The sequence below is a fragment of the Callorhinchus milii genome, unplaced genomic scaffold, assembly GCF_018977255.1.
Source record: "Callorhinchus milii isolate IMCB2004 unplaced genomic scaffold, IMCB_Cmil_1.0 Scaffold4, whole genome shotgun sequence".
Lineage (NCBI taxonomy): Eukaryota > Metazoa > Chordata > Chondrichthyes > Chimaeriformes > Callorhinchidae > Callorhinchus > Callorhinchus milii.
In genome coordinates, this window is record NW_024704745.1 from 50723341 (window position 1) to 50735679 (window position 12339).

General features: G+C 42.6%; 1 protein-coding gene across 1 annotated transcript; it reads right to left on the minus strand.

The window, feature by feature from the left end:
* Positions 1-404: 404 nt before the first annotated feature.
* On the minus strand, positions 405-9739 carry tiprl (TIP41, TOR signaling pathway regulator-like (S. cerevisiae)). The gene is made up of 8 exons (XM_007901329.2): positions 9646-9739; positions 8339-8458; positions 7104-7283; positions 6054-6153; positions 5645-5776; positions 4715-4810; positions 1959-2021; positions 405-1257 (listed from the first exon to the last, which is right to left on the minus strand). The coding sequence occupies exons 2-8, from the start codon at positions 8440-8442 to the stop codon at positions 1081-1083; spliced, it is 852 nt and encodes a 283-aa protein (XP_007899520.1). The 5' UTR covers positions 8443-8458; positions 9646-9739; the 3' UTR covers positions 405-1080.
* Positions 9740-12339: the final 2600 nt, after the last annotated feature.

Sequence of the window (12339 nt, forward strand, 5' to 3'; positions counted from 1 at the left end):
AGAGAGTTCAACATTAATTGTTGAAGAGATCTTATTTTATAATTGCACAGCATAGTAGGACAACAAACTAAATGCCATGCATCAATTCTAAGCAGTATATATAATATATTTATTTTAAAAATATAAAATTAATTATTTTCCCTAAATTAAAGTTTATTTTCTAAAGCAAAAAAACAATTTTAACATAACATTAATCCAAGAAGTGCATATAAACGTATACTAATATGTGGGTTTCTCTTGCTCCATTTACATTGCTAATGAATGTATTTAACAATCTCAAGATAACACTATGGACAGTAGTGGAGTGGTTTGAAAGTAGTAAAAAGTAAATTCACAAATAAACTACATTGATGTAGACACTGGCTGTGAAGCAAACATAATTCAAAGAGTTGTTTCAATAAACGTTCTATTCAGAAATCAATCTTTATTTGAGTTAGACTTTATACATTCAAACTTTTTTTTAAAGATACCCATTATTGGCTTATTTTGATTGATCAGCAAAGCAAAACTACACAAAAGTAATTTGCAATAAATGGCTGCCTGTGACAATCACCTACATGGATGCGTGCTTCAAATTACTAAGTACACAAGAAAACACACATTAATTGTAGTGACAGACAGTACCTATGCTGAGGCACACTTGTGAGCATACTCTTAATGCCAATATGCCAGAACAATGCATTTAGTACTGCTTAAAACCATATGCCCTATTTCTGCCAATTTTTCACTTTAATTGTTCATTGGGCAGTAAAATTCCATGCTGTTTCCAATGTCAACAAGTTCAAGATTTCACCAGCAAAAAATAGAAACATCACATCACAAAAAGTCAGATCCACAGCTGCACTTTCACGTCACCATTTTAACTTCTACTGTAGCTACTGGAACAAGCCAATTAAGATTGTTTTAATACACCAAATGTCATTTGCATCAATTTAAGAATTTTAACTGCCGAATATAGGAGATAAAATTCACATCAGTAATTTTTCAGAAATGCCACTTTTGAAATAATGAAAAAAATGATTATACTAATCTATCACATTTTTAAAAAAATACGACTTTGTTTTTCCTCCTTGTAGAATGTCACGTTTTTGCTGGTGGTGTATTTGTACTATCAATAGTCGCTGAGTTCTGCGCGCTTCCACATACTGAGGTGTTGTCCACACCCGGAGGAAATTCCAACTTCTCACAGAGCAAGTACTTAAGAGGTAAATACTGGGAGATCTCATTTGGATCAGTGTAGAGAGATGGCGGTATGTTCTGAAAACAACAGAATTCAATTAGATCAGAAAACTGTCCGCATACCTACTGTTTTCTGGTAAAGTGCAGAAAATAAATCGTAAACCTGAACTCCATGCAATGCAGAGGTCAATTATTAGTAGTAGCTGTGCTTGTGACTTATTTTGAGTACAATTGACTGCATTTACTTCTGCAAACCTCCAATTACCTGATTCTGACAGAAATAATAACAATAATAATCCTTGCATTTGATATAGCACCTTATCACATCTTTGAGACGTCTCAAAGTGCTTTACAGAATATATTGTAAAGTGAATCGACTATATTTTGTAGGAAAAACGCAGCAGCCAATTGCTCACAGCAGAGTCCCACAAACAGTCGTGGATTGAGTGACCAATTTATTATTATTATTTTGGGAGGGAGGAATTATTACCCCCAGAAACGCGATCAGCCAATCAACTAACAACTTCCTACTTATTGCTAGGTAAACAGGCGTGTGGAGTAAGGAAATTTTCCCAACGTTTCGCCTGCCGGGAATCAATCCCAGGTTTCTCACTTGCGAGACGAGTGCGCTAATCACTGAGCTACAGGACTCCATTAAAATTATCTCTCTGTCTCACATTTGATGATTTGCCAGCAATATTTCAATGTTAGGGAATCTGTTTATCCTGATGCATTTGCACTGCTGAACTAGTGCAACCTTTTTTTAAAAAACAAGTTACCTCAAGAGATGACATCTTACTTTCCCGAGAGGTGTATTCAGAGAGAAGGTAGTTTTTATCAGCCTATGAAGAAAAAAGGATGTTAAATCAATAGAATAATTATAAACATGTACTTTGTTCAAAATAAAATACTTTCACTGTTCCTTTCAAGTTTCTTTCCCTGCTTATGTTATATTTTTATTTTATCTACACTTATCATGCTTCCTGTCCGCTACACCAATCGTGTTAACTAGGCTGTCAGACCTTAATCTGGTAACTGAACTAGAATGTGTCCAATTGATGATCAATAGTACAAGAGTTTGTGCAAATCTCAAAAGGTCCCAAACACATACTCCCATCTAAACAAACTGATGTGCTGCATGACTCTCAGCTGACATGTAACAGTCAAAGTTCTAATTGAGATAGGTAATTGCTGTTGGTAACTGAAGTTGAATTCTGAGTCTCGTTTAATTGAATTGATATCCAGGATAGCTTACTGAAGGCTGAACATTTTAATGCCAGGTAAGCAATTTTGACACACCAGAATGGCCTACAATAAGAGCAGGCCATTCAGCCTGTCAAACCTGTTCAGCCATTTTATTAGTTCATGGCAAGTCGTTCAATCCCATTTTTCCACTTTTTCTCCAAATCCTTCATACCCTCATTTCCCAATCATGTATCATTAAACAAACCTATCTATTTCTGAATTTCTGGCTTTCTGGGGCAATTTGGGCAACACATTCTCACAATCCAATAAAGCAGCTCTCACGATTATTTTTTCCAAAGAATGAGCCCACCCCAGTCAGCTGTGATGCTGAGGTGGCCATTGCAAACAGTAACTAAATTAAAGCAGAACACCTCCATGCAATTCCTGAAAGGAAGCCACTGGGAGTTGGAATCAAGAGAGATGGGGGCCAAGTGAGATAGGGGTGGGAGGATGACGGAAGGCGCAGTCAGAGGAAAGTCTTGAGACAGGCCTTGAAGAAGGCAAGGGAGGGGGCAAGAAGGAGGGGCTCCTGAATGGAGTTCCACTGAGTGGGGGCAGAAGTCTGAAGGCCTGACTGCTGATGGTGGGGCGTGCAGGGTGGGGGACATGGAGCATGCCAGCGGTAAGGTATTCATAGGTCGCAGAGATAGAGAGGACCAAGACTGTGGAGTGCTTTGAAAGTGAGGGTGAGGATCTTAACACCACCACAAAATTACATTTGTATAGCGTCTCGGGAGGACGTCACAAGGCAAGACAATCAGTGTTTCAGACTCAAGCTGGGGGTCGGGATCAGAGAGAGTGGAGGTCAGGGGGGGAAGGAGAGTGATAATAATAATAATAATCCTTGCGTTTGATATAGCGCTTTTCACGTCTTCTAGACATCCCAAAGCGCTTCACAGAATATACTGTAAAGTGAATTGACTGTATACTTGTGGGCGAACGCGGCAGCCAATTGCGCGTAGCAATGTCCCACAAACAGTCAGGGATTGAAAATGACCAATTTATTATTGTTTTTTTTTGGAGGGATTATTATTAGGCGTGTGGAGTAAGGAAACTTGCCCAAGGTTTCGTGATCGAAGGCACGGTCGAAGAGGAGGGTCTTGAGACCGGTCTTTAAGAAGGCAAGGGAGGGGATGAAGCGGAGGGACTGTGGGATGGAGTTTCAGAAGGTGGGGGCAGAGTGACTGAAGGCCCGCTCGCCAATGGTGGGTCGGACGAGGCGGAGGACATGAAGCAGGCTGGAGTCCACTGAGCAGAGGGAGTGGGCAGGTTGGTAGGGGGTTAGGAGGTTGTAGAGGTAGGGGGAGCAAGGCCATGGGGGGCTTTGAAGGTGAGGAACACGATCCTGAACTGTATCCTGTGTGTGATGGGAAGCCGGAGGAGTTGGGTAAGGATGGGGTCACAGAGCTTGGTGCAAGAGAGGAAACGGGCTGCAGGGTTCTAGATGACCTGCAGCCTATGGAGGGAGGAGCTGGGGAGGCCGACAAGCAGGGAGTTTCCATAGTTAAGCCTGGATGTTATGAATGTGTGTATGAGGGTCTCTGCGGCCTGCAGTATGACAGTGGTGGACTCGGGCGATGTTGCGGAGGTGGGGGAAGGCCGAGCAGGTCATGGCACAGATGTGGGGTAGAAAAGATAGTTGAGGGTCAAACAAGACACCACAGTTCCAGACTGGCTTAGTAAGGTGGAGTGAGCACCCTTGGATGGTGAAGCTGTCTGCGCCTGAGGTGTGGAGGCCCTGATGGGAGCCAATCAGGAGGGCCTCGATCTTGTTGACGTTCAACTGTAGAAAGTTAGCTCTCATCCAGGACTTGATGCAATTTTCCTGGAGTCGAGGGTGGAGGCAGAGAGATAGAGTTGGGTGTCATCCGAATACATGTGGAACTTGACTCCATATCTGCGGATGACGTCACCAAGAGGGAGGATATAGATATTGAAGAGGAGGGGACCAAGGACAGAGCCGTGAGGAATGCCTTAAAATTGATCCTCTGGAGGATGGGGAGCCAGTGAAACTGGGGTGATCGGCTCGTAGAGCTTGGTGTGGGAGAGACACGAGCTGCAAAGTTCTGAATAATCTGTAGCCTATGGAGAGAAGAGTTGGGAAATCTGGTGAATAGGGAGTCAAGCTTAGACATGACAAAACCATGAATGAGGGTTTCTGCAGCCTGAGGGGAGGGAGAGATAGTGGTAGGTAGCAAACAAAAATGATAATTCAGTGACTAGAACTGAAAGTTCTAATACCATACAATTGTTATAACAGAGGAAGAAAATATCGAGTTTGTATCCTTACCTCGTGATATATTCTTGTGTCATTTGTCCGGATGAGCACACCATCAACTCTCAAAAAAAACCTCAGCAGCAAGAAGAAACTAGATGGCATCACTCTCTGAAAGGGGGAAAAAAAAATCCTTTAGTTTCTTAGCCACAGCTACTGAAAGCCTAGGTGGCAGAGCACTACAATTAACCTCAATGTCCTCGGAGGGGTGGGAGGGAAAATAGATATATTAGCCAGAATCTCCACATATATCTAGTTAACTCCATACTTATGCGTGTATGTACAAAGGGGCAGGCTCAGCTGGGATGTTCTCTTGATCAAGTAGCCTGCCAACACATGAACAATTTCCATTACTAGAGGATTGCTGGCTCCTGTAGATCCCTATCCAACTAGAGTCATAGCCTTCAGGAGAAATAAGAGAGATGAGAAACTGACAAACAAACTGAGAAAAAGGGGTGAGAACTGTGAACAGGTTAATGTTTCTTAGCATTTTTAGTGTATACTTCATTAGCGTTATTGAAACACATTTCTTTCACCTCCCTCTAAAAACCAAGTTGGCTACATCAGCTTTAGCACACATACAAGGTTCAAGGTTTTTGGTGACAATCAGAAAGTAATGAATATTAGACATAAGACAATGTCTTAAAACGCAAGATCCTGCAGAATTTTGGAAAGTTCTTAAATTCAATCTTAATTTGGCAATTTTTTTCCTGAGGTTGATATTACAGTATATTAAAAAAAGTGGAAAACCATCTACCAAATTAAAATTGAATTTAATAATTTTCCACAATTCTGAACAATCTTTGAATTCTGAGGAATTTAAGGCCTGAACATCTATAATTGTCATATAGGTGAAATATACAGTCATTCTTTTTTGGAGTTTTCATTCCTTTAGGGATGGAATTCTTAACAATTTTTGAATTTGTAAATCACCAGCTAGCGTACCACTTTAACACTGAGCATGGAAACCCCATGATCGTGAAGTTCATCTTCAAACAGCAAAACCTCTTCAAAATACATGATCTGTTCTCTTGCTTTCAATTTCTCCAAATCAATGCGGTCAGTTGTGGGAGTAACCTGCAAAGGAGAATGTAACCAGTTCAAGAACACCTGCACTACAACTATGTGCAAAGAAAGTACATCTATAGTCAATTAACACATTTTCCTTGCTTCACAGGATACCTCATACACTTGGAAACATACCATGATTAATCTTGTTACTTCTAGTACATTTATAATCATAATTTGCAGATCCTCAGCAACAGAAATGGCTAAACAATCTTTGGCATTACAAGTCAAACAATGGCTTGAATAAAGGAGATAGTTAATTAAAGTCAATGTCTGTATAAATTACCTTTAACTTCACCTGATCACCCATTAGTGTTCCTTTATAATCCGTTGTAAATGTCCAATCGTAGGATTTAGCAATTTCCTTGCTGTGTTCGGAATCGGCCCTAAAATTAAATCAGGCAATACATTAATTCTGTAATGATCTAAACACCAAGAACATTTCTCCCTTCACTTATCGCAAGTGAAAATTAATATATTTTTTCTTCAACAACTATAATTAATACAGTACAGATGATGTTATCAAGATAATTTGTATGTGTGTATGTATATATATATATATGGAGTCCTGTAACTCGTAGAATCCTGTAGCTCAGTGGTAAGAGCAATCGCCTCGCGAGAGGACCTGGGTTTGATTCCCAGCAGGGCAAAATGTTGGGCAAGTTTCCTTATTACACATGCCTCTGTTTACCTACTAGTTGATTGGTGAATCCCTTTTCCAGGGTAATAATTCCTTTAAAAAAAAGTGTTGACTCAATCCACGACTGTGTGTGGAACACTGCTGTGTGCAATTGGCTGCTGCATTTCGCCCACAAAATATAGTCAATTCACTTTAAGGTATATTCTGTGAAGCGCTTTGAGACATCTCAAAGACTTGATAAGGTGCTATTTCAAATGCAAGGATTATGATTATTATTAACATGCCCAGTTAAAAAACTGAAAAACCCTCAGCTTGGGTCCATAACTCTGTCTGTCCAGCGCCTTGGGACCTCCCCCGGATGTGAAAGGCGCTATACAAATGTAATTTTGTTGTTGTTGAACATCACAAATAAATTAATAACACTTGTTATGATAAGGTGCTATATCAAATGCAAGGATTATTCTTTAAACTGAAATTAATTTGGATTCATTACAAAATTCACTTTGCACAAGTCTAAGGGTTACTGCTACTGTTCATCTTCCAAATAACAGGATTTCAACAATCAATTCAGATATAGGTACAATAACGAACCATGTCATACAGGCATCAAACCTGTCCGTTCATATTTTGACAATTATATTGTTGACGGAAATCTAAAGGACAACATTTGCAATTGCAGCAATTGATTGACCTCACCGGCTCTCCTGCCATGCATCTGCACATGCTACTTTCACTGTTCCGTGCCCATTATCCACTCTTCTCAGAGCATCTGTAGCATTGAACACAATTCCAAACCCGCCAGCATGCTGCACCTTCAATATGTTATCACCAAACAACATCTCTGGAAGGCTGTGTATATTCATCTCCTCAGCTAACCTGCAATAAGGACAATGTATTTAAGATATTCAGAAAAGTTACATTTGTTAAAGGGTTTTCATCCATGTTAAGTAATCACAGTTCACATGTTCAATCGCCACAAAAAGTAATATTCCATTGCGTGATTCTATTCCATAATTCCATTACGCTGCATTTATATTGCTAGGAGTGAAAGTGCATTGTTTCCTCCAGCATAAAGATGTGGAGCGCAAAACTGGAATGACACGCTCCACTCCACACCTTATTTTTTATGCTAAAATCCTACAAAGCGTGCAGGAAATAAGGCAGCCCAAGAGATTGGAACGAATCTTAGGAGAGCAAGCCAGCATGATTTTTCGCATTATTACCGAAGCTACCTCCACTTGTGTAAGGAGTGCAATGTCAATGTTACTCTCATCGCCTGAGACAGTTGGCAATGAATGAATAACAACCACTTAATTTGTCACCCAATGTGCAGTATAAACACAGTATTACAAATTTATTACAGATTAGAGATGATCAAATACTTCATTTTGCTGATCATGAATCAAAAATTAAGAAAGGTTTCAAATGTTATGCATCTGAATACTTTATCACATAAATGAACAGCTGCTCTCAAATGTGTTAAACAACAACCTGCATTTATACAACAACTTTCAAACAGGATGACATCTCAAAGCGTTTCACAGAGACCATGCCAGACAGAGATCAGAGAGGGTAAGAGAGAGGTTGAAGAGCCTGGGCACGGTCAAAGAGGTAGGCTTTCTGGAGTCTTTGAAAAACAGGTAGCGGGGCAAGATAAAAAGATTTTGAGTGGGAGTTCGAGTTCAATTTTGAGTGGGAGTAGGGGCATGTTGGCTGAAGGCTCAGCTGTTAATGGTGGCGGAGGGGTTGAAGGACATGCAGCCGGCCTGAGTTTACCAAGCAGAGAGGTGAGAGTATTTAGGGATTTAAAATACAATACAATTTTATAGCATCTTGCACATATATAGCGTCTTCCACATCGTAGGACATCCCAAAGCGTTTAATTTGTAAATGCCTTTAGAAATAAAAGGTAAAATAAGATCAATCCATACCTTTCAATGTCCTTTGATTTCATTATGTGGCTTTTGTTGGCAGTGAGCTTCCATGGCCCAAAGTTAAATTCTTGTTTGCTATTTTTGAATCCGTGTGTTGTCATAGCTGTCAAATGGCATCTAAAACAAAATATCCAACAATCAGCTATTCCCACATATCACTATAATTATGCTATATACATCCAGAGATGATTCAATATTATCTTTCACCAAATTTGAAAATTCTGATGTACTATCCATATTCCAGATTATTTCATGCTTTTCTCTCCTGATTACTCACTGGCTCACTGTTGTTTACCACCCACCCCCCATTAATCTGATTCCCTCCCTGTTCTTCTTCCATCTCCCGCATCTTCTCACTCCCCCGCCCCATCCCCAGCCTTTCAATTCATTTCTTCTCCCTCTCTTCCACTCTGTCTCTTGCTGTTTTTCTCTCTCCACATTCCTCCTCTCGCTCTCTCAGCCTTCCATCTCTCCATCCCCCAGTCTCTGTCGCTCGTCTCTCTCCCTCCTACCGTCTCTCTCTCTCTCTCTCTCTCTCTACCTCCTTCTCTTCTCAATTTTCCTTGGGGGCGGGAGGCAGAAAGAGAGGTGCGCTGGGTCTCCTGAGGACCAAGCTGGCCCCAAGGTGACAAGTTTGGCAACAGATTGTGGGAGTGGAGCCAGCCCGCTGTACTGCAGGTCCGGAGCCCGGTGGGTCCTCCTGTGGTCCAGGGCACTGCTGATGGCAGCACAGCCAACCTGGAGGTCAGATCAGACACTGGGGGCAGGGAACCATCCCACTCAGCTCCTGTTAACCCTGCACGCCAATGGATGGACTCTTCCTCCCTCTCTCCCTCCCCTCTTCCTCTCTCTCTCGCTCCCTCCCCTCTTCCTCTCTCTCCCTCCCCTCTTCCTCTCTCTCTCCCTCCCCTCTTCCTCTCTCTCTCTCTCCCTCCCCTCTTCCTCTCTCTCTCCCTCCCCTCTTCCTCTCTCTCTCGCTCCCTCCCCTCCTCCCTCTTCCTCTCTCTCTCCCTCCCCTCTTCCTCTCTCTCTCCCTCCCCTCTTCCTCTCTCTCTCCCTCCCCTCTTCCTCTCTCTCTCTCTCCCTCCCCTCTTCCTCTCTCTCTCTCTCTCCCTCCCCTTTTCCTCTCCCTCTCTCCCTCTCTCTTTGCCCATTTTTCTCTGTTTCTCTCTGCTCCTTTCTCACTCTCACTCTCTCTCTCTCTCCCTTTTCTCTCCCGGTCTCCCTCCCTCCCTCCGCTCTCTTTTCCCCCAGAGTATTTGTGCAGCGTATAATTCTGCCTCCTCGGGCTCCCCGCTGCTCACCAGCGCTCCTCGTTGTCGGGTTGTTTTCTCTTTCCTCTCATGAACAGGACGCCATCTCTTCGCTGACTCGCGGTCCTTCCCCGAATGGTGTCCGGGCGGCGCGTCACCCGCCGCACAGGGTCCGCCCTCAGTGCACCATCAGGAACACACCAACGTGTCACACAGCACCAACACCACAATACAATACAACATACACTATCACATAAACACTGTAAGATATAACCCACTACTACAATGTGAAATATACATCATATATACAATATTAAACCTATAGAATATGAACAATATAAAACACATAGAATGTAAACTACATAGAAAGCAAAATGTCTAGAATATAAACTATATAGAATATAAACTATATAGAATATAAACTATATAGAATAGAAAGAATAATAATAATAATAATAATCCTTGCATTTGATATAGCGCTTTTCACGTCGGGAGGACGTCTCAAAGCGCTTCACAGAACACACTGTAAAGTGAATTGACTGTATATTTGTGGGAGAATATAAAATCTATAGAATATAAAACACTACATTTATGTAAAACATATATTACCATATATCATTATAAAACATTAACCCCAATAACATGAGATAAAGCAATAATATATGAATCAGGCGTGTGGAATAAGGAAACTTGACCGAGGTTTCACTGCCGGGAATCAAACCCAGGTCTCTCGTTTGAGAGGCGAGTGCTCAATCCATCGAACTACGGGACTCCACAACGAGGGAGAGGAAGGGGGAAGGTGGCTGTAAGCGCAACAAAAAGGAAGGTCTTTAGGCAGGATTCGAAGGCGGGGAGAGAGGGGGCAAGGCGGAGGGATTGAGGGAGAGAGTTCCAGAGTTTCGTAGCTAAGGCATGGCCACCGATGGTGGAACGGAGGGATGAGGGACGAACAGGAGGCCGGAGTCAGCCGAGAAGAGGCAGCAGGGGGTGGAGTGGAGGGTAAGCAGATCGGGTAGGTGGGGAGGTGTGAGGGCACGAGGGATATGAAAATGAGTGAGAGGATCTTGAAATCAATCCATTCGGTGATTGGGAGGCAGTGGAGCCTGGCAGGGACTGGTGTGATGGAGTTTCATACGGGTGAGTATCCGGGATGCAGAGTTTTGAATTAATTGGATTTTGTGTATGGTGGAGCTGGGGAGACCAGCGAGGAGGGCATTGCAATAGTCCAGCTGGGAAGTGACAAACGAGTGGATGAGGGTTTCAGCTGCATCGGTTGTGAGATACAGACGGTGGTGGATAATGCAGTGGAGATGGAAAAACATGGTCCTGGTCAGGAGAGAAAGGAAAGCTAGGGATCGAACCTGATGCCTAACTTGCACATGGTTTCGGAGAGTCTGAGGGAGAGCCCAGGGAAGTTGAGGAGTTCAGATCCGCAAGAGAGAAGACGTTGATGGGAGCCAAAGAGTATGGCTTACAACTTGCGACATTAGCTGCAGGAAATTTGCGGTCATCCAGACCTTGATGCCCATCGAATAAGCGGACATCAATGGACTGGGAGTCGCAGCTGGAGAAGGGGAGTAGATTTGGGTGTCATCCGCACACATGTGCAATTTGACCCCGATGACATCACCGAGAGGGAGCATGTAGATGAGGAAAAGAAGGGAGCCAATGTTGGAGCCTTGGGGCGCCCCGCAGGTGACTGAGCTGGGGGCGGGAGGAAAAAACATTGGCCAAGATGGAGTGCTGGCGGTGGTTAAATAGGACTCAACTTCGGGAAGTCTTCAGGAAGGGAAAATAAAAATATTTCGAAGGACACACCTGGCACTGCTCTACCTGGTGACCAGAAAAATCTGACACCTGCTTGAGTGGCTGCAGAGAGGTGGCTCATTCTGGTGGTTCCAGATGCCCCAGGAATTCTGGATTGAAGATATGCTACACCATGAAATTATGACTATAAATGGAGCAAAACTGCAATGTGTTCTGAGGCTATCAAGACAGATTTTGTTGGATCTAAACCTTGATTACTTTCTTAATTGATTTCTTCCTGCTTATGCTCCTTTCCGCTTTTAAATATATTGGACTGACACCAGATAGCAATATTGTAACTATGTATGCAAGTCGACTCAATTTGGAAAATAGCGGTCTGAGAGGATAATGCTCCTCCAGTGACAGGCCTAGGGTATATGCCACATTGGCCCCAGGGTTAGGTTGGCAGCGAAGCGATTTAAATGGGTTTTCATGATGGCAAGGGGCCCCTCACTACCTCAGGGCAGCATGCAATGTACCTAACACCACCAGTGCCCAGAGATTGGTCGCAACAACGTTAATAATGAAATAATACTAATCCTTTCATTTGGTTTACCTCCTTTCATATCAGGAGGATGTCTCAAAGCAATTCACAGGATTTTATTGTAAAGTATAGTAACTGTATTTATCGGCGAATGTGGCAGCCCATTTTCATACAAGCAGCCATGAAGTGTGAATGATCAATTTTATCTGGGGTTTATTGGCCAGGACACTGAGAGAAACTCCTTTCTCTTTTTGAATAGTGTCATGGGGTCTTAAGCATCCACCTGAACAGGCAGCTGGGATCCTGGATTAAGATCTCATCTGAAGGATGATACCTCCAACAATAATAATAATAATAATCCTTGCATTTGATATAGCGCTTTTCACGTCGGGAGGACGTCCCAAAGCGCTTCACAGAACACACTGTAAAGTGAATTGACTGTATATTTGTGAGCG